The 23,040-nt window shown below is 38.7% G+C and overlaps 1 protein-coding gene across 51 annotated transcripts in view; it reads right to left on the bottom strand.

Annotated features, from left to right (window-relative positions):
• The window catches only part of nrxn3b (neurexin 3b), a 420,076-nt gene that overhangs the window by 272,198 nt on the left and 124,838 nt on the right, over positions 1-23,040 (bottom strand). For all 51 annotated transcript variants that reach the window (XM_073933124.1, XM_073933143.1, XM_073933144.1 and 48 more), the window contains 2 exon segments: positions 7,216-7,654; positions 4,022-4,405 (listed from right to left, as the gene is read on the bottom strand). In XM_073933124.1, coding sequence (XP_073789225.1) covers positions 4,022-4,405; positions 7,216-7,654 — 823 coding nt within the window.

Raw genomic sequence — 23,040 nt, 5'->3', positions numbered from 1 at the left:
GATCTATGCAAGCGACAACAACCGTAGGCGACCAGGTTGGCATAATGAGCGACGCGACAAAGTTGAGAATACTTTATGCAAATGAAGAGCAACTTTCTTGAGTGACACCAGTAGAGTTCATGTAATCCTCTCCCAGCTCACTCGGAGGCCAGTTGTATTCTCCATGCTCAGACCAGCGACCAGCGCTGCTAGTGTGAATGTGGCTTTAGTGCTACAACTTTTAATAAATAACCATGTGTGAATCCCATTTACTGTATGCCATATAACATATCTCGATTAGCCTCTAAAATACTTTAAAAAACTGTGCTGCATCTTGCTTGTTGCTGAGAAATAGCTTTTTTTTAGGAAACATATTTTTTAAAAGCAGCTCACAGAGCAGTACTGAAAACCACTTGCTTGTGAACTTTCCTGTGAGTGTGCTAGGTAATCTCTGATCTGTGTGAGTGCTGTGTGCAAGGATGCACTTAAGTGGTGCGCAGGTGCTTGTGCGTGACCAAAATAAGAAATGTGTCGTGTGAATAAGAGTAAGAGCACTCATTTTAGTACTGTTAGATAATGAAAACGTAAAGATCCATAACCACAACATGAAGGGTGACATCACTTTAACAAGTGTAACTTCATCTGCTGATCACAAACAAACTAAACAAAACTAGTAAAGAAAGAAAATTGGTAGCATTTTATAATAACTAAACACTTTGAATAATTTATTAAGCATTAGCAAATAGTTAAATCATTACTTGTTAAGCATCAACTCTACGATAATAGACATTACTAAACAGTTTATATCTACAGATATAAATGCAAGCATGTATTGTGTATTTATATACCGCATTTATTGTGTATGGTCGTACACTTAAAGAGCATTACAATCATGAGGTTTGTCTCCCCACTCCACCACAAGTGTGCAGCATTCACTTGGATGAAGCGACGGCAGCCACAGGACATTGGCCCCAGTGCTTCACCACACACCAGGGGCCTCATGTACGAAGACTTGCGTGGAAATCTTACTAAAACATTGCGTACGCACAAAGCTGTAAATGTGCGTACGCAGAAAAAAAATCAGATGTATGAAACACTGCGTACGCCGAATCTCACGCATATTCTTTTGTACATCCGAATGAACGTGAAACTGAGCGCAACATGCACGAGCGCAAAACCCCTCCCTGCCTCCTCCCCCGTATGAATATGCTAATGACTATGCTAATGGCAAAACCCAACGAAAAAGCAATGGCAAAATCAAGCAAAAAGAGAAACTTTGAACAGAATGTGAATTGGAGGTGCTCCTTTCGGAGGTAGACCGGAGAAAAGCGGTGTTATTTGCAAGTTTGTTCTCCGGAATTAACAACAAAAGAAAAAAAATAGAGTGGGAGAGTTTAGCTGATGCGGTTAACACAGTTGGGTCTGAACATCGCACTGAGTGCATTAAAAAAAATAAATAGTGTGGTTTATATCTGTAAAATGTTGCAGCACTCTTAACAGTATCAGTGGCGCGCTCGTAAGACGCATGCGGTCATGTTTTGACACAGTCGAGCATGAACTCGGCTCGAATCCAGCGTCTGATGAACTCTTTCTTCTTTTTTTTCCCCGCTACATATCAGATTTTGCCAACTATTTATCACGAGAAAGACAAGTAGGAATCATCAATAAGTCTGTGCATCATATTTTATTTGCACATTTATTGAATGGAGATGTTTCTGATTCATGAATGCAAATTCATCTTCAGATAGTGTCTTTATAGCAATGTGCGTGCGGTAGATCGCTCAGATTACATTGGGAAAACAGGCGACCGCTGCAAATTGTGCTTTAATGTTTAGCTGCTCAACTGTATGGTATGGAAGCCTTATTTACCTGCTAGATGAACCCGTCTCATCCAGCTGCCATTGCAAGGCTCAGACACTTTCTAGAGAGGAATTTAACACAACTGCCTCTAGGAGTCGCCAATGGAAATAAAACAGACACGCACAAAAAATGTGCGTACGCCTGCCAAAAAGCTGCCGTGAAGCTGCGCACATTCCCACGTTCAGTTCATTGTTAGTAAATCCAAATGTGAGCGATTCTGAGCGTGAAACCTGGCGTACGCAAAGTTTTTGTGCGTACGCAACGTTGATACATGAGGCCCCAGCTGTTGCTGGAGTGGAGAGACAGTGATAGAGCCAATTCGGCTGATGGGGATGATTGGAAGGTCATGATGGGTAAGGGCCAATGCAGGGATTTTGGCCAGGACATCAGTGTTACAACCATACTCTTTACAAGAAGTGCCATGGGATTTTTGAATGACCACAGAAAGTCAGGACCTCAATTTAACGTCTCATTCAAAAGACATAATGCTGTATTTTTGACTTATAAGCTCATGTATAATATGCTCAATCATTGTTTAGATATCTTTATATTTTTTTTACTACTAAATTAAGTATTGAATTATTTACAAAGTAGTAAAGTCCCAACGAGTAACCAACTGGTCCTACTGCACCCGACCCAGTCTGAGCTGGAATTGAACCGGCGATTCTTTGCATGGGAGACAGTTGCTCTAACAAGTAGGCTAAAGACCATGACGCTTAGCATCTGTTGCTAGAGCACCTTTTGAGGTCAGGGGAGTAAGGTTTACCTGCATAGCACTTTAATAGCTGGCCTTTATAACACTCGACCCCCTAAACCTCACTTCTATCCCGGACGAGCCCCCACATGTAACCCACCAATCCTACTGCATCCAACCCAGTCTGAGCTGGGATCAAACCAGCGATTCTTTGCATGAGAGTCGGTTGCTTTGACAAGTAGGCTAAAGACCATGACGCTTAGCATCTGTTGCTAGAGGACCTTTGGAGGTCAGGGGAGTAATGTTTACCTGCATAGCACTTTACTAGCTGGCCTTCATAACACTCGAGCCCCTAAACCTCACTTCTATCCCGGACGAGCCCCCACATGTAACCCACCAATCCTACTGCACCCAACCCAGTCTGAGCTGGGATCAAACCAGGGATTCGTTGCATGGGAGTCGGTTGCTCTAACAAGTAGGCTAAAAACCATGGCCTTTAGCATCTGTTGATAGAGCACCTTTTGAAGTCAGGGGAGTGAGGTTTACCTGCATAGCACTTTACTAGCTGGCCTCCGTAACACCTGACCCCCTAAACCTCACTTCTATCCTGGATGAGCCCCCACATGTAACCCACCAATCCTACTGCACCCAACCCAGTCTGAGCTGGGATCAAACCAGGGATTCGTTGCATGGGAGTCGGTTGCTCTAACAAGTAGGCTAAAAACCATGGCCTTCAGCATCTGTTGCTAGAGCACCTTTTGAGATCAGGGGAGTGAGGTTTACCTGCATAGCACTTCAGTAGCTGGCCTTCACTGCACTCGACCCCCTAATCCTTCCTCCCATCCCGGACGAGTCCCCAAATGTAACCCACCGATCCTACTGCACCCAATCCCACCTGAATCGGGGATTCATTGCATGAGAGTCAGTTGTTCTAACAAGAGGGCTAAAAACCATGGCCTTTAGCATCTGTTTAGAGCACCTTTTGAGATCAGGGGAGTGAGGTTTACCTGCATAGCACTTCAGTAGCTGGCCTTCGTTGCACTCGACCCCCTAATCCTTCCTCCCATCCCGGACGAGCCCCCAAATGTAACCCACCGATCCTATTGCACCCAGCCCAGTCTGAACTGGGGATTCGTTGCATGAGAGTTGGTTTTTCTAACAAGAAGGCTAAAGACCATGGCCTCTAACGTCTAGTTCATTGGACTTACTAACATTTTTTTTAAGGTAACTGATTGCCAACAACTTATCAGGGCTGAGTTTAAACAAGTTAATTAAGTTGCATAAATGTAAATTCAGCGCACATAAATTATTTACCAACACTCACCCTAAAAAATAGCAAAACCAATGTATAAACTATTTTTCAGTGTAGATTATGTTGTCTATTTTCAACCCTACTTTTTGTTTTAGCATTGGCTGTGCTCACTGATCAGCCGACAAGCAAACAACAGGTAAATAGTCAGGTTAAGCAAGAACAATGGCATCACTCACCTCTCTCACAGGTTCGATCCCAGTACCCTGTCCCGGTGCAGTCGCAGATGAAGCGGTTCCAGCCTTCTTTGCAGATGCCATTGTTTTTGCAGGAGTTGCTGTCGCACTGTTTGGCTGTTACTTTGCTGCAGGATGACTTAATTCCCCCTACATTCTGGGCCTCAGCAATCTGCCGAATATCTTTACTGCGCCCATCTATGAAGAGATCACGAATGCAGCCTACATAGCCATAGTTCAGCATAGCGGTCCACAGTTCGGTGGGAAGGATCAGGTCAGCGCGGTTATCTGGTAGACCTCCGAGATATAGGTTACCCTCCAGGTCTAGAATCTCATTCTCTCCACTGGCAGTGAACGGAGTCCGACGGCTGTTCACAGAGATGATTCCTGGTCAAAAAAGAAACAGAAATAAACTCAAATCAAAAATAAATTACTAAATGAGCTAAGCTAAAAGACGATAATGATGACAAATGGTACAGGTAAGAAACATTGTGGTCAGGCCAGTGGCCAGCCTGGTGAAAGAGTGGTTATTTTTTGCCTAAAAACATTTTTTTGTAGTTATTTACCTTATTTCCTGTTTAATTATGATGTTTAAATACTTCATTTTAGTGATGGTTTAAGCATTTTTTGTTTAAATAGCTTGTCGGATGGTCATCATAACCACACATTTTGATGTACCAAAAAACTTATTTTGGAATTTTGAATTAAGAAATATGAAATATATTTTAAAATACTAGTTTATTAAATCATACATCATTAGTAAAAAAAAAATAGAAATCTGTAAAAATTTACTTTAAAATTGTATATATATATATATATATATATATATATATATATATATATATATATATATATATATATATATATATATATATATATATATATATATATGCATATATGTGTGTGTGTATATATATATATATAAAAAAAAATTTACTAACTTTTGTATTATTATTTTTCATATCATTCAGCCTCCTTTTTGGTGTCAAATTCACTGTTTTCACATTGTTTTATATTTTAAAATATTATTTATCTAGTATCTATGAATGTATATTAATTAAGCACTGGTGAAATAAGTTAAATATTTTATAGTTAATAATGTGAGAAAATATAGCTGTCGCACAGCATCAGTGTCATTTCCAACACAACACTGTATTGTCGCTTTAAAAAGTTTGTGTGAAAGATTATTTAGATGGTTTCTATGAAAATGAATCTGAGAGCATGTTCAAGATGGAGGGAATTAAACTTTTTATCAACTACACTTTAAGAAAAATAAAAGTAAATATTACTTGATAAGGAAATACATTTATTCTACATCATTTCTAAACATGTTGTACCTTGTAAGATGTTTTTAAAAAGCAAACAAAATGAAGGTAAATAAGAGTGTTTTGTATACAAGAAGGGCTAGTATCAATTCAAAGCTGATCGGTGAAGCTATTTGTCATTTTTTATCACAATAAATTGTTGAAATGTCATTTCCACCACCGTCATTTCCATCACCACACACATTTTTATAAATATTTAAAAAGTTCTCATCACACATTAAAAGTGTATTCACAATATATAAGTTCATGCTCTATTTAATAAACAAATTCAGTTTATTTATTTTCGAATAAGCTCTTAACCAAACTAATATTAAATTTTAGAGTGTGACAGGTGTACAATTCAGCATACAACTCATTTATTTCATTGACAAATGTATAATTATTATATATGTGAAAAGATTTGTTTAAATAGATACAAAAATGATCTTAGACAATGTTTGACTGCAATAATTTATTACATTTTGAAATAAAAGCTGTATTCTGAGATGTGGTGGAATTGACATTTGTTCAGTTCACCATGGAAAAAATGTTAAATATGAACAAGTTTGCCCTCTTACAGATCTTAAAACTAGACAAATTGTTTAAACTTAGCTATGTTACATTAATTTTAAACAATTTTTTTTTACTCATCTTCACAAGGCTAAAAGTGCCTGTAGTTAAATAATTGCCCATATATATATATATATATATATATATATATATATATATATATATATATATATATATATATATATTGTTTGCATGTGTATATTTGAGGTAAACTGTTCTGACACAATGATTTACTAAAGGAAGCAGGCAGGCAAGAGTTTCAGAATAGAAACATCAATAGAGTCGAGTGTGGAGGCAGTGGCAGATTGAGGGGGCATTTTGAGTTCCTTCACTGGTCTATATTATGCAAGCATTCTTGGTCTTTCAACACCCACATTTATACACTGTCTCAGCCCTATATGTTGCTATGAAAAGCAAGTTTCTATTGACTTCCATGACAGATATTAATCAGACAAGGAGCCAAATCGCTATCTCCGAATAGATACACAGTACTGTCTTAAAGGAAAATTATAATACAGACCAAGATGCAGTATGTTTTTCAGCCTGTTGCAACCTAACTTTTACTTTGTCAAAGATTTTCATAAACCAAAAGCTTTCTGTTCATTTGAATTAAATAAATTAATACCTTTGATAATTAACTATTAAATAATAAATAATTAATGCTATTGAATGAGATCTCTTATATTTCTTGCTCTGATAACTGGAATCTTTCACTGACAGGTTACATTTTAATTTAATTTTATTTTATTTTATTTTATTTTATTTTATTTTATTTTATTTTATTTTATTTTATTTTATTTATTTTATTTTATTTTATTTTATTTTATTTTATTTTATTTTATTTTATTTTATTTTATTTTAATTAATTAAATTAAATTAAATTAAATTAAATTAAATTAAATTAAATTAAATTAAATTAAATTAAATTAAATTAAATTAAATTAAAACAAATTAAAACAAATTAAATTAAATTAAATTAAAACAAATTAAATAATTTAAATAAATTAATTTGATGTAATGTAATTAAATTGTGCACAAATATTATAGTTATAAATTATTGAAATTAACCAACAATAATGCCAAAGGGGGAATAATAGTCTTCACAAAAATGTTCAACGGGTCTTGTTAGTCATGGCTCAGCCTCAAGTACTTTTTTAATATAAAGTAAAATTACAAACTAGTGATTAAAAGTAAAAAATGTAAACCAATATTTTATTAAGCAATTCCATTTATTACCAAAACACATCTGAAAGATTTAAGTTTGTTGCTGAAAGAAACTCCTAGAGAAAGAGAAACTCCTAGATAAAATAAGTGTCTACTCACCAGATCTTCCATCTCTCTGGATGTCCACATGGTGCCAGACTCCATCATTGACCTTATTCTGCGTGGCTTTAACTTTAATTGTCCCTGATCCCATGTCCAGCAAAAGATAAAGATGTCCATCTAGAAGTTCCACGGCAAAGAAGTCTACTTTGTTGCTCCTCTGGCTACGAGAATCTTTTTTGTCCTGTGGTTTACCTTGCGTGAAGAGGATGAGTCCGTTGGGCTCTGAGGTCCGAAAATCAAAGGAAATGGAGCCCACACGCTTGGTGTTCCACTTCGGCAGGCCGAGGAAGGATTCCGCCGTCTCAAAAGAGATGGGGTCGAGGGTGGGGACATTCTCACATTTAAACACAATATCTCCTTGTAGCTTCATTTTGGGGTCTGCGATGCGGGCCAGACGAGAGAGTTCCAATCGTATGTCATTGTTCTTGTAAACCACCTACAATTGAAGAAACATACATCAAATACTGTTTTTCTAATAAATTATATGGTAATTTGATTTAATGACAGGTATTTTAAATCAATACAAAATGTTGTTCCAGACACTATATTAATGTCTAATCAAGTAGTATATATTTTGCAGACAAGTACAGATTTAAGCATTTCTAACATACACTCAAGTCAACAAGCCACTTGCTCGACTTGCAAAATACAAATATGTCTTATGTGAAAAGAATGGGACAAGTTTAGTTCTGTTAAATGATTCATTCTAATTGTTGTAAACTAAATGAAGGAATGAAAATGATTCAAGCTCTTCATATATGTACGACTCTTCATATTTAAGCTCTTCATATATGTACGACTCTCTCTGGTGAGTTACTGTGCGCCTCCATCAGTAGATGATGGTATGCACTTAAGCTGTTTCGAATATCCATCAATAAGACCACATAAGTCGAAGTTACTGCGCATGCTTAGCTTAGACTGAACTTTTGCAATTTTCCAGTTGTGATGTTCATTTACATACATACACACAGTTGAAGTCAGAATTATTAGACACCCTTTGATTTTTCTCTTTTTTTCCCAAATGATGTTTATGAGAGCAAGGAAATTTTCACATTATGTCTGATAATATTTTTTTCTTCTGGAGAAAGTCTTATTTGTATTTCGGCTAGAATAAAAGCCGTTTTAAAATTTTTAAGAACCATTTTAAGGTCAAAATTATTAGCCCCTTAAAGCTATATATTTTTTTCGATAATCTACACAGAACCAACTATCATTGCACAGTAACTTGCCTGATTACCCTAACCTGTCTAGTTAACTTAATTAACCTAGTTAAGACTTTAAATGTCACTTTAAGCTGTATAGAAGTGTCTTGAAATTATCTAGTAAAATATTGTTTACTGTCATCATAGCAAAGATAAAATAAATCAGTTATTAGAAATGAGTTATTAAAACTATTATGTTTAAAAAATGTGCTGAAAAAAATCCGCTCTTAAACAGAAATTGGGGAAAAAATAAACAGGGGGGCTAATTCTTCAGGGGGGGTAATAATTCTGACTTCAACTGTGTATATATATATATATATATATATATATATATATATATATATATATATATATATATATATATATATATATATATATATATATATATATATAGACAACTTATGCTTCACAATAACAGCTTGAACAGTACTGATGTAGTGATAGAATGAAGAAGATGGACATTTGTAGCTGGACAGGAGCTCTCCTACCCAATATTATGACACTGTTCCTTAAAATGGGCTGCTAGAACAAGTAAGCTCGGAGTGGAACAATCATTGATGGTCAGTACATCCTTTTTTGGAATTGGTATTTCATTAAATACCATGTTTTCTTCTGTGTTACTATTTTATAGCTTTAAAAATGTATTTATATGCTATTGTTATAATTGTATGTTTATTTGTGTTAATGTGTAAATGTTAATTTTTTTGTCTCACGCCATAGTTTAACTTACTTGACAAAAATATACTAAGAGACATATTGTGAGGATGTAAGGAAATAAAGCTATATTGGTAATTTAGACAAATCTAATTAAAGCAACAAAATAAAATTTAAAAACCATTAATGGACAAGACCAAAACCTGTTGATGTAACGAGGATGATTTTTGTTACGTTATTAAATTCAATGAGATAAACACAACATGAATATTATAATTCAAATATCTGCAAAGAAGTTACACAGACCTATTAAAACCATGTTGAAGTTAATGTTTATATTGTGTTCATACAACATTCAAAGCAGTTTAAGTTCAAACTTACTCTGTTTAGATGCACAATGGGTGCTACGAATAAATACATATATATATATATATATATATATATATATATATATATATATATATATATATATATATATATATATATATATATATATATATATATATATATATATATATATATTTATTTTTTTTTCTTTCCGAGTTATACAACTGTAGTACACTGATTGTTGATGTGAGACATGAGTGGTCATGTATAATACTGCATTTTTAAATGTGATAGATATATAGATATCCACTGCCTCATTTCCGTTCTCCATCATGGACCTGGCTCTTCATCCCTCCCTCCCCCTGTTCTGCCTCCTCTCCACCTCCCTCCTGGACTCTTTGCTTTTTTGGAGCATCTGGAAGCTGCTCCTTAGGGATGAGGCTATGTCACATTGCCCAACTGGAGTACCCTTGAGCTCCACCAGTCGGCACTCTAGCCCTGACTCCACTCTAGCCCTAGCCACTTTGCAGCGGACTCAATTTCCAATAATCCCTGGACTCATTAGAACTCATCACGTTCACACCTTTTTCATGAACGGAGGACTAATACAACACACACAGTGATTGTTTACAGGGCATGTTCACACATGGGCTTTCTTAAATAAAAATAAAATAAAATAAAAACTCTGTTTACATGAAAACGGTGGTGATATAAATCTTAAGCATAAAGCCATGCTGGCAAATCAGAAGCCTGACAAAAAAAGACAAGCGTGCAGTCTGACAAAGGAGAAAACAGCACACACTCCCAGGTCAAGACAAAATCCCCAGTTTCACCACCACCTTAGTGCTGTTTTGACCCAAACTAATTTGACCCATCAATCTAGAGTTAGGGGCGATTCACACAGAATGCGTTATTCCTTTCCAATGTGCAACGTTATCAATCCTTTTTAAATTAAGTTCATACTCACACTATGTACAGTTGCCTCGAACCTGGCCAAAGCACGCTTGTCCCCCCTCCCGTCTTCCCCGGCGGCCCGCACTCACAATCGGGCCTCGGCACGCTTACGTCATCGATGCTGTGTTCTGTTCAATGAGAAGCGCTCTTGCTCAGCACAGAGGAGATTTCTCTAGTTATATCGTTTAAGTCGTTTGATATGCAGTGACATGCAGTCAAATATTTCGCCAAACAGTCCTTAGGGATGCGGTGACATGCAGTCAGATATTTCGCAGAACAGATCTGGCACTTTTGGCGCTCATAAACAATCATAAAGCTCTCGTGCTGCAGGATTGAGGAGGTGTCATATTCTGAGCTATTATTTGTTTTCTCCACAAGATGTCGCCATTTTCCCCAGTGTTTCTGTTTGTGGTTCATTTGTGTTAATTTGGTTCAGCTGTGTCTTGTTAGACTAGCCTATATATTCTACCCTCTTGTCTTCACTTGTCACTCGGTTTTTGAGTTTGATGTGCTACCGCTGTTGCCGTAAGTCCTCTTGTTATTACCTTTTGTATTTTTTTTTTGGCTATAGTACCAGTTGCTCTACGGAGAACTTTATGTTTGTTAATTGCTTAGCTTTTGGAGTTCCTATGTTTTTGCCTGGCGGCTTTTTCTTGATGATTTTGGATTTCCTTAATAAACACCTTTGTTTGAACTAGACCTTGTGCCTTAGCAATTGGGTTCACCAACTCTCCCTGTGGCTCATCGTTAAACCACTGGTCTACTACACCAGCGACCCGGGTTCGAGCCTTGGGCTCATCACAGGAGGTCTGCTGAAGGTGCGCAGCGGTCGTGCAGTGAGGGGTTTGTGTCTTTAATAAACTACGGCAGTTTGTGTTCATTGAACAGTAAGAATGAATAATAAATCCATATGAAAGAATCCCTAACAAGTCATGTCTCGCTTTCAGTTTTGGGCTTTGGCAAGTTTTGCACTCACACACAAGTGTATCGTGCCAAAGCCCAAGTGAACCGCGCTCAGGCACACCTCTTCCAACCGGGCCAGGGCCGGAAAAGTGAACCATGCTTGAGCCCGATTCAGCGCACTCACACTTCTCAAACGATCCGGGAAACAGGCCTGGGCACGGTACGGATGGCATAGTGTGAGTAGGCCCTTAAACACATGCTTGACGGATGTCTGTTGCTTTCATGTTTTCTTGTCTGTGCTTTTAACAAAAGGGTTCTAGTTCAGCATGTTATCATTCAACTGAATGCCCATTATCAGTTGTTATCAGCTCATAGATATGGCCAGTAAGGATCTTCTGCACCTACTGTTTGTTTAAAGGAGAGCAGATTTTTTTCAACACATTTCTAAACATAATAGTTTTAATAACTCATTTCTAATAACTGATTTATTTTATCTTTTCCTACTTTATCTACTTTATCTTAGGCAAGTTAGTAGACTATCGAAAAAATATATAGCTGAAAGGTGCTAACAATATTGACCTAAAAATGTTTTTTAAAAATTAAAAAATGCTTTTATTCCAGTCAAAAGAAAACCAATAAGACTTTCTCCAGAAGAAAAAATATTATCAGACATATTGTGAAAATGTCCTTGCTCTGTTAAACATCATTTGGGAAATATTTGAAAAAGAAAAAAAAAAATCAAAGGGGGGCTAATAATTCTGAGGGCCCATTTACACTAGCGCGTTTTAGTTTGAAAATGGCATTTTAGATCAAAAACGATCCGCATCCACACTAGCATTTCACCTAGAGTTTCCGAACATATCTCCGTCCACACTACGCCACCAAAAACGTATAACACGTAACCATTCGCGCACTCCAGGCATATGCCGCTGCTGTAGTAAAAAAGGCAGAGTTTATCTGCACAGTGGCGCCTAAAACAGACAATAGTGCAAACAAAGCTCCCATTTCTGTGTCCATGTTGTTGTTTACAGTGAAGGCTGGTCTGCTGTCTTCTGGTAGCGTTAAAGCCATGTGTTATAGTCATGTGATAGGGGCTTGACGAATAAGGGAAGGATTCGCAATGACACAAAAGCCTCAATCAGCTAGCGAATCTCGGCAGCCCCGCCTCCGTTTTCAGATGTCTCCGTTTTTCCTCATCCACACTGAGACGGAGCAGCAGCGTTTCAGAATGAAAACAGCCTTTCCAGCGTTTCCAAAACGCTTCGTTTTCGGCGCTCGAAAACTCCGGCGTAGTGTTGATGGATGGCATAATCGTAGCAAAACATATGCGTTTTTAAACTAAGTGTAAACGGGGCCTGATTTCAACTATAGATGGATAAAAACAGCCTTTTGAGCCTACTAGTAGGTGCAGAAGGACCCTACTGGCCCATATCTATCAGCTGATAACCACTGATAACACCCATTCAATCAACTGAAAACATTTGAAGCGGGTGTCTAGTTGGCTTGGTTATTGTGTTAAGAAATGTTTCAAATTTCGAATGACTTATAGACTACATTTTGTCTACAATAAGGTGTTTATGAATTGTTCTGTACTATATATACAGTATATGGTACATATGGTATGGCATATGTCCCGGTCCTATTGGACTTAAGAAAAAACGTCTTGAAAAATAAAATTCTCTAAAACACTTGCTGGTTGGAATGCTAAAGAGAACCTATTCAAATAATGTGCATTTTTTCCAATGCAAAGACTATATACTACATACTATATATACAGTTAGCATTATAGCCCAATACAACATAATGCAAACTGTAAATTGAAATTCACTCAAGCGGAAAATTAATCCCCACTTCTTCCTTAAAGAAAGAGCTCTTGCTGCTATATATGGGCCACAGTGTGCACAGCAAACAGCAGTTCTGTCAGAGAACACAGCAAACAGATTTTGAAGCTCCAGGATTACAGATAATCCTGGAAGATTTGACAGTAAATCAACATAGGTGCCCTGTGTACTAACTGCAGTGGCTAAGAGACAAGAGTGATGAACTCTGGGAAAAGATCTATATTTTAGCAAGCCTGACATGATCGCGTTTCTTTTCTTTAACTCTTATCTTGCACCAGCTTATACCCAATGCTCCCAAGTCATCTGTGTTGGAGAGGTTTTCCCATCAAAACAACTCCATTGATTTTCTCAACAAAGAAATAGTTTCTTTTGCGTTAACAGAAAGTCGGAACCTTTTCAATACAAACACATTAGAAGCTCTGAGATTAGCACAAGCTAAAGGTCATAGCCCAAGCTCATCAATATGTCCCACCCCACTTTATCAACAAAGAACTGCACTCTTATATTAGCATTCTTATATTAGGGTTACTTTAACATTATGGCCACTGTGTGTGTGTGTGTGTGTGTGTGTGTACTAAATATAAATCATCTATAAAGGCCAGACTAACATCCCGACACTCCAATACCATTAATTCATTCAATTCCTTTACGGCTTAGTCCCTTTATTAATCAGGGGTTGCCACAGTGGAATGAACCACCAACTTATCCAGCATGTTTTAAGCAGCGGAAGCCCTTCTAGCTGCAAACCATCACTGGGGAACATCCATGCACACTCATTCACACACATCCAATACTGACTATTTAGCTTACCCACTTCACCTATACCACATGTCTTTGGACTTGTGGGGGTAACCGGAGCACCCAGAGGAAACCCACACCAACACGGGGAGAACATGCAAACTCCATCCAAATACCAAAAAAAGTTTGTCTTAGAACTTTTTTTTTTTTTATTTTGTACTTATATACTCTACACAAGAAATAATAATAAAACAAAAATTACAACATTAATAATCCGGGGTCGCCACAGTGGAATGAACCGCCAACTTATCGAGCACATGTTTTATGCAGCATATGTTTTACGTCGCCCACAAAAGAAGATGCATTGTTTTAAAATGTTACAAGCTCTGGTAGCTATTGTCATGCATATGACATGGGGGGGGGGGGATTCAGAAGAACACATGCATCTTCACATTTGAGCAATGAATGTTATAAAAAAAAAAACGAAGATACTTCAAAATATCCTCGTTATTTTTTCTAACATCCATTGCTCAAATGTGAAGATGCGCGTGTTCTTCTAAATATTTTTCAGAAAAGACAGTCTTCCCATGACAGTGAAGTTACAGAGAGGCGGGATCACACCCCACAACCACAAGCAAATGTGCCAGAGCTCAGAGGAACTGACAGTGAGATTGTAAGTTTAATCGAATATCTTCCTTCATTTATTTTCTATTCGGCTTAGTCCCTTTAAAAATAAATTAATACAACAGACAGCCAAAATGACAACCCTTCAATTTTTCCTTTACATGCTCTCCAAATGCTGTAAACAACAACCTTCCTCTACATTTCTGATTGAAAGTATGACTGAATTCCTGAAGTCTCGCCAACATACAATCATATGATCCAGTAGAAATCATCAGCTCAATCCAATCCTTAAAAGATGGAGTATCTAAGCTCTTCCAATTTTGCAGCACCAGTCTCACAGCCATAATACATCCTGTAATGACTAGCCCCTCTGCTTTATGGCCCATTTCCACTGAGTAGTACTGTACGGTACAGTTCGGTAAGCTTTTATGGCCGTTTCTACTCTCAAAGTGTACCAAAGCGCAAACTGTACCGTACCATTTTTTGGGTAACCCTTGCAAAGGGTGCCTAGCATGACAAAAGGGTACCAAAAGGCGGAGCAGGACACGCAGCTGATTGCTATTAGTTCACACAGATATGTTGCTCATGGACAAGGAGGAGAATGAAAACAAAAAGGAACTGCCATTTTTAAAAACACAGCCGAGAAATTATCCCGTTATAATATATACATTTAATAATGAGCCATGGTCGACCCAAGCTTAAACAAAACTTGTTGTCGTCTTTATGAAGAGCTACAGAGTAGAGATCTGCGCGGGACTAAATTTTGAATCCCGCTCCCGCCCGCACCCGTCAGGTTTTAGCCCGAACCCGACCGCTCCCGCTTATATTAAGAATTTGTTGTCCCGCTGCCCGACCCGCCCCGTTTTCTACCCGCCGCGCCCGATCCCGCTAAAGAGTGGGGGAGAACAAAACCGAAAATAACCCAGCTATACAGTCCAGACAGCCAAGCTGTCTGTATAAACCCACACACACACACAGCACCAAGCACACACAAACACACAAAGCTCTGTTTCTCTCATACGCACGCGCGCGCACTAACACACACACATAACCACCAAGCAGACACACAGGCAAAGCTCTCTCTCTCTCTCATTCGCGTTTGCGCACTAACATACACACACACACACACACACAAGCACCAAGTACACACACAGGCAAAGCTCTCTCTCTCTCTCATTCGCATAGCAATATCCGCAAAATTGCTAGACAGCCTGCTCCTGTCCCAAATTAAACCCGTTACCGACCGCTCCCGCGTTTTATTCTGAAATTTATTCCCGCGTCTCAGAAATCTGGTCCGGTCCCGCGGCCCGCGCAGACCTCTACTACAAAGCCAAGAAGAATGAAGTCTGCGGTGACCTGTTGTTGTTGTACGAGCGTGTCTGAAAGTGCGAGCGGTTGGGGCTGGTAAGCCCCAAAAGAAGTGGCGTCGTACCGGCCCGTAGCGTTCGCTTAAAAAAAAATTGCAGCCATAAGTGCCTCCGGCTACATAATTCGCAGTCTCCAGAAATGTCTACGGGACTACACTTTCGGAATGAGCCTGTGTTGCAAAATATGTAGTTTGCACCGACTTTAACATATTTAGAAACCCTAATAAAACACTTACATCCCACGGATCGTGCACTACTATGCAACTGTATATATTTCCAGAAATCCCCTTTATTAATCATTTAAACTTGTCCTTCTACACCGAAAACCCAAATGTTGTCTTTACTTAAACAATTAAGTAAAGTTGACTGAACATAACTTGAAATTTTGCATTTTGGTGGTATCACTTAAAAATATGAGTTAATTTAACTTATGTACCATGAAAATGCAAAAACTTAAGATTTCAAGTGTAGTGAGCTCAAAATCATAATTAATCCTTTGGAAAAAATAGGTCATTTTCACAAATGTAGTCTTGACTGTTAAGCTACTTCAAACTGTTTGTATTGTGAAGTCCTAGTTGGCATCCTTATTATATTGTTCCTTATTCAGTTTGCCAAACTTAGCACTAAGTTTGGTGAACTGAACAATTCAAGTATAATCTACTTAAGTACTAAGTTTGGTGAACTGAACAATTTAAGTATAATCTACAAAACCGGCAAGTTAAATAAACTCATACATGCAAGTTTTGGGAGACTCCATTTCTCAATTAAATTGAGGCAACGAGTTTACTCAATTAATTTAGCTCAGTCAACTTATTAGGGTTTTCAGTGTACTCCTGAAATGAATACAGTCCAATTGTTTTCGCACCTTTTTTTACACCAATCCTTCCAATACACTGTTTTCTTTCCTATCTTAACAGCAGGGTTATTCCATATTGAAGAATAGCCTTGTTTATAATGGGACAAATTAAATCAATCCTATGTACTTTTTTCCAGACCTTCTGTGAGTGTCCCAATATAGGGTTAACTTCCCCATCCACAGTAAAATGTAAAGATTTCTCAGATAAGCCAAATACCAATTTTAATTCAGAGTAGTCACACTGAAAATAATTAGTTTTTTTTCTACACTACCTGGTAAAAAAAAAAAAAAAAAAAAACTCCTCAAAGCAAATAGCCAGAAAACATTCCTCAGCGGTTCTGTTACTTTCCTCCAATCAACTCTTCTTTCACGGGAATGTAGTTATGCCATGGGTTATGATTCCAATAGCCATTACCTCTAGTTGATCGATAGCAGTATAATGGAAAATAATGTGCAGAGAGATGCTGTGGAAACGGTAGTCCGCAGACTCGGATGCATTATCTAAAGCTACACCCTCACCTTATCACCTTATCTGGGGGCCATCCTCTGTCCCCGGAGTGTCATTTATAATCAAAGCCAGCCTTTAACGACTCTGTAGACTCTGTGTGATTCTTGCCTTCTGTGAATAGGGAGGTGCTGGGAATCGATCGGGCTCCAGGATTATAGAGCAGACACTAATCTATCTGGGCTCAGTGTCTTAGCATGTTATCGGGCATCTTGCTGCTGCTGAAGGTCCAACTTTAATGAGAAGCACACAAGTAGAAGAAGCATGTAGATGCAAACAGTACCAGTGCTATCTATCTATCTATCTATCTATCTATCTATCTATCTATCTATCTATCTATCTATCTATCTATCTATCTATCTATCTATCTGTCTGTCTGTCTGTCTGTCTGTCTGTCTGTCTGTCTGTCTGTCTGTCTGTCTGTCTGTCTGTCTGTCTGTCTGTCTGTCTGTCTGTCTGTCTGTCTGTCTGTCTCTCTCTCTCTCTCTCTCTCTCTCTCTATCTATCTATCTATCTATCTATCTATCTATCTATCTATTTAAAATATATTGTGCTTTTAAACAAAAGCTAATTACGCACCCAAATTGTTGGTGGCTCTGTTCTGTTAAGCGAGTTCAACACTACACTTCGGGATCTGTAGTACTGGTTCGGCTGGTGCTGTCAATACCATATTTCAGTTTTATTTTTAGTCTTCCACAAGAACAAACTAAAGAAAGCTAGTCAAGTTCGTTTTAGAACAAAATTACCATCCATTTAGACATTTGTTACAAATAAACTTTCATTAAGAGTAGTCAAGATAGGCCAAATCATGCCAAATTAACACACAACTAAAGTACACTCTCGCCTGTGCAATCCCAGTTCCCCAGAGACTGTGTGTGACCAGTTCTCCTTGCACTTGAATTGTCAAATGCAATAAAAAGTTGGGTAAAACTTTATAATAACTACACACTATGAATCATTTTCTAAGCATTAGCATCTAGTGAATTCATTATCTGTTAAGTATTAACTCTACATTAATAAACATCAGTTTATAACTGCAGCTACAAATGCTCTATTTTTGACATAAACATATTTAAAATGTGCTTAATAATTGTATTTTCATACTCTGTTAATGACTTATTTTTCATTCCTAAATTAAGTATTGCATTATTTACAAACCATTTATGTTTAAGAGTAGTTGAGGGTTTTTAGGATAATTCAGAATGAGTTAATAAATGATTAATGAACTATTCAAATCAACATTTATATGTCTTATTATTCAGGCATATACTAATAGTTAAATAATATGTTAATAAATGCTTTATTAACTCAACTTTTGTCTGCATTCTCGCAGTCTGCATTCTCGCGGGACCCGGGACCCGACCAGATTTCTTCCGGCGCGAGAATAAATTTCCCAATTAAGCGCGGGAGCTGGTGTACTGGTGTATTTTTTTGGATGGGAGCAGGCGGTCTAACAATATCGCTCCCGACTCCCGAGCGAGCGAGCATGCTTATGTATGTGTGTGAACGAGACAACGTGATGCTGTGTTTAGCTTGTTTGTTGCTGTCTCTGTGTGTGTGTGTGTGTGTGTGTGTGTGTGTGTGTGTGTGTGTGTGTGTGTGTGTGTGTCATTTGCTTGGCTTGCTTGGTGCTTATAAAGACAGCGTGTTATAGGCTGTCTGGACTCTGTATAGCTGGGTGTTTTTTGGTTTTGTTCTCCCCCCTCGCCCATTAGCAGTACAGGTAGAAAATGGAGCGGGTCGGGCAGCGGGACAACGAATGCTGAACATAAGCTGAAGCGGTCGGGTTCAGACTAAAACATGGCGGGTGCAGGTTGGGAGTGGGATTTAAAATTTAGTCCCGCGCAGATCTCTAGTTTGCATACATACCCTGCAGGCACAGGATTTCAAAATGATGTCAAATTAACATTGTATTCCAACGTACCCGAACATTATTCGGAAATGAAAATCTGGTTGACGTCAAAACCCAAAGTTAGGCCGACGTCAATGTCTAACTAATTATACCTAAAATCAACCAAATATTAATGTCTACTCATGTTACGTTACCTTGACGTTATGTGGACTTTATCACTATGACATCTATCAGACGTTGGTTTTTGGTCACTTTTTCTAACACAACCTAAAATCAATCAAATATCAACAACATTTGACGTCATTATTGGACGTCAAAATAACTTCGTCCTTTGACTTAGGGTAGACATTGAATTTTGATCACCTGACGACCTAAATCTAACCTGATATTAACGTCTTATGATGTTGTGTGCCTCCTGGGTTTACATTAGAGGTCTGCATTCCCGCAGGCCCCGGGACCCGACCTGATTTCTTCCGGCGCAAGAATAAATTTCCCAATAAAGCGTGGGATCGGTCGGTAACTGGTGTATTTTTGGATAGGAGCGTGTGGTCTAACAATATCGCTCACGACTCGCGTATGCATGTGTGTGAACGAGACAGCGTGATGCTGCGTTTAGATTGTTTGTTGCTGTCTGTGTGTGTTTGAGTATGTGTGTGAATGAGAGAGAGCGTGATGTTGCTGTCTGTGTGTGTGTCATTTGCTTGGCTTGCTTGGTGCTGTGTGTGTGTGTGTGTGTGTTTATAAAGACAGTGTGTTATAAGCTGTCTGGACTCTGTATAGCTGGGTGGTTTTTGGTTTTGTTTTTCCCCCTCGCCCATTAGCAGTACGGGTAGAAAATGGAGCGGGTCTGGCAGCGAGACAATGAATGCTGAACATAAATAAAAGCGGTCAGGTTCAGACTAAAACATGGCGGGTGCAGGTTGGGAGTGGGATTCAAAATTTAGTCCCGTGCAGATCTCTAGTTTACATACAGTACATACCCTGCAGGCACAGGATTTCAAAATGATGTCAAATTGATGTTGTACTCTAACGTACCCGAACATTATTGGGACGTTGGATTTTGTTTGGAAATGAAAATCTGGTTGACGTCAAAACCCAAAGTCAGGCCGTCGTCAATGTCTAACCTAAAATAAACCTGAAATCAACCAAAAATTAATGTCTACTCATGTTATGCCTTGACGTTATGTGGACTTTACCACTATGACATCTATCAGACGTTGGTTTTTGGTCACTTTTTCCTAACACAACCTAAAATCAATCAAATATCAAGTCATTTGACATCATTCTTGGACGTCAAAATAACTTCGTCCTTTGACTTAGGGTATACATTGAATTTTGATCACCTGACGACCTAAATCTAACCTGATATTAACGTTTTATGATGTTGTGTGCCTCCTGGGTTTACATTAGAGGTTTGCATTCCCGCAGGCCCCGGGACCCGACCTGATTTCTTCCGGTGCGAGAATAAATTTCCCAATAAAGCACGGGATCGGTCGGTAACTGGTTTATTTTTGGATGGGAGCGGGCAGCCTAACAACATCGTTCACGACTCCCGAGCGAGCGAGCACGCGTATGCATGTGAACGAGACAGCATGATGCTACGTTTAGCTTGTTTGTTGCAGTCTGTGTGTGTGTGTTTAGGTGTGTTAATGAGAGAGAATGTGATGTTGCAGTCTGTGTGTGTGTGTGTGTGTGTGTAGGTGTGTGAATGAGAGAGAGCGTGATGTTGCTGTCTGTGTGTGCATCATTTGCTTGGCTGTGTGTGTATTTATAAAGACAGCGTGTTATAGGCTGTCTGGACTCTGTATAGTTGGGTGGTTTTTGGTTTTGTAAGCGGTTTACAATTAGCAAGACTGGGCGCGGCGGGTAGAAAACGGAGTGGGTCAGGCAGCGGTACAACGAATGCTGAACATAAGCAGGAGCGGTCGGGTTCGGACTAAAACCTGGCGGGTGCGGGTTGGGAGTGCGATTCAAAATTTTGCCCCGTGCAGATCTCTAGTTTACATACAAAGCACACAGTATAGGCTGCAAAGTGTGGGATGAGTTATGCTTGCAGTATTTCTCAGTTGCTTTGGTGCATTTCATGAATCATCATAATTAAATGCAAAACGCAGAGACGTGTGTGCATTTCTTAAAACAATCCATAGAAGCATCACCTCAAAACTGTCACTCACTCCAAATCGTGAGTTCATCTCTCAAAAGTAAGTATTTATGTCAACGAGCATATCAGTGCCATCAAAACGAACCCCCCTTGCATCCTTATGCGTGTGTGCGGCTTAAACAATCCACCGATGAAACAGCTGAGTGTGTATTCAGTCCCTGTGCAAGGGAGGCAGAAATGACGAAGAGCGGGATGTGTGACAAGGGCTGGATTCATAACAACACTACAGGGGGGATGTTCCTGCAGTATGGCCCTGGAAATGTTGTGCCACATTCGACACTGTCAAAGAGTTCATCATCCATCATTGTTGTCATAAAACAGCGCTTGTGAATGAGGCACGATCTCAGAGGATGGTTTGCTATATTCGCCCTGTCTTTACCTAAAATAGAGTGCCTGCCCTTTTTACTACTCCTTAGGTAATTCTAACTCAGCAAGTCTTTTATCACTGTTGGCACAGGTTGTTTCAGAATGTGGCAGGGACAGGCACACGAGTATCCACAGCTATGCAGCTGATATTAATAGCCGGATTGGGAATAGAACAAGACAGCAGAGGAGAAACCAGTGGCAGATTAAGCAGCAGAGACAAGGTGCCCTTTCATTATGATGGTTATTAGAGACCACCCGTGTTTGTCGAGTGTTTGTTGAGCTGTGAGTGTGTGTTTGTGTGTATCCGTGCATGCGTGCGTGGATTTCTGTGTGCTGGCGAGTTAATGGAATCTGCTTCTGCAGGTGGTAAACCCCATGAAAGCAGCTGTGGATGTCACTTTATCAGAAGGAGCATGATTACTGCAGGAAACAGCTATTCGGCCCTTATGACAACAGTAGGTTCTACTGTCTCTGTTCTATAATTACATCTAACGATGGAGCCAACAGCAAGAGCCAGTAAATAAATTGGCGACTGCAGCAACAAAATAGACCCCACAGTACACACAGGCTGTCTATATACTGTACAGTAGCAAACAACAGTATAAAAAGCAGACTGAGAAGCTGAGAAATCAGCTGCACAACCAAAAATCAACAGGCTGACTTAGTATTTGAACACAAATAGGACACTATGATCATTTAAGTTCCTCTTCAGACTCTATTACTATTAGGTCCAAATCCAATTCTATTTTTGTACCCCTACCCCTTCCCTCTTACAACCGAGGGTTAAGGGGAAGGGCTTTAAAATGTACCCCTAAGAATTGGGACAGCACTACAGCACCTGCACACGTCATCATTTGTCTTCGCGATCTCCTGCTTCTCCTGTAAGATCAGAGGATCGCGACTGCTGTAGTGTTTCCAGTTGTGTTATTTTTTGGTGTTTATCTTCAGGAAATCATTGATGGCATTTATTATGTTATCATAATGATGTAATGCAGCAATAAGATCGTAACCTTACTGTGTATTTACACAGTGGCCATATTCATTAATGTAAACACCAAAAACCACATTACCATTATAGCAGACACTGTAAAAAGCCCATTGACAGCCACTAGACATTACTGACAGGGTATTCCAGTGTCAGAAAGCCGTGGGACTGCTGTATAGGAGTTATTTAATAAGGGTTATAGATCTCGAAATTTAGCATTTTTTAGCTTTTTTTAAATTTTTTTTAAGCATGACGGTAAAACACGAACGCGGTTTTGAATATATTAAAACATGTGTTTGTTTGTCGTAAAAATTCGTAATAATGACAAAAAATACTAATTTGTGGATCTCCTTACTTCCGGGTTCAGGAATACTGCCGCTGTGGCTGGTGCATTCTGGGAAATTTTCTTACCCCTTGGTTTCGAGTGTGGTCCTGAAAAATCTTAGTTAGAAGGGCTGTTCACCCCTTCCCCTTAGCCCTACACCTT

The sequence above is a fragment of the Danio rerio genome, chromosome 20 (assembly GCF_049306965.1).
Source record: "Danio rerio strain Tuebingen ecotype United States chromosome 20, GRCz12tu, whole genome shotgun sequence".
In the NCBI taxonomy this organism is placed as follows: Eukaryota; Metazoa; Chordata; class Actinopteri; order Cypriniformes; family Danionidae; genus Danio; species Danio rerio.
This window is presented reverse-complemented; position numbering and strand designations above follow the sequence as displayed.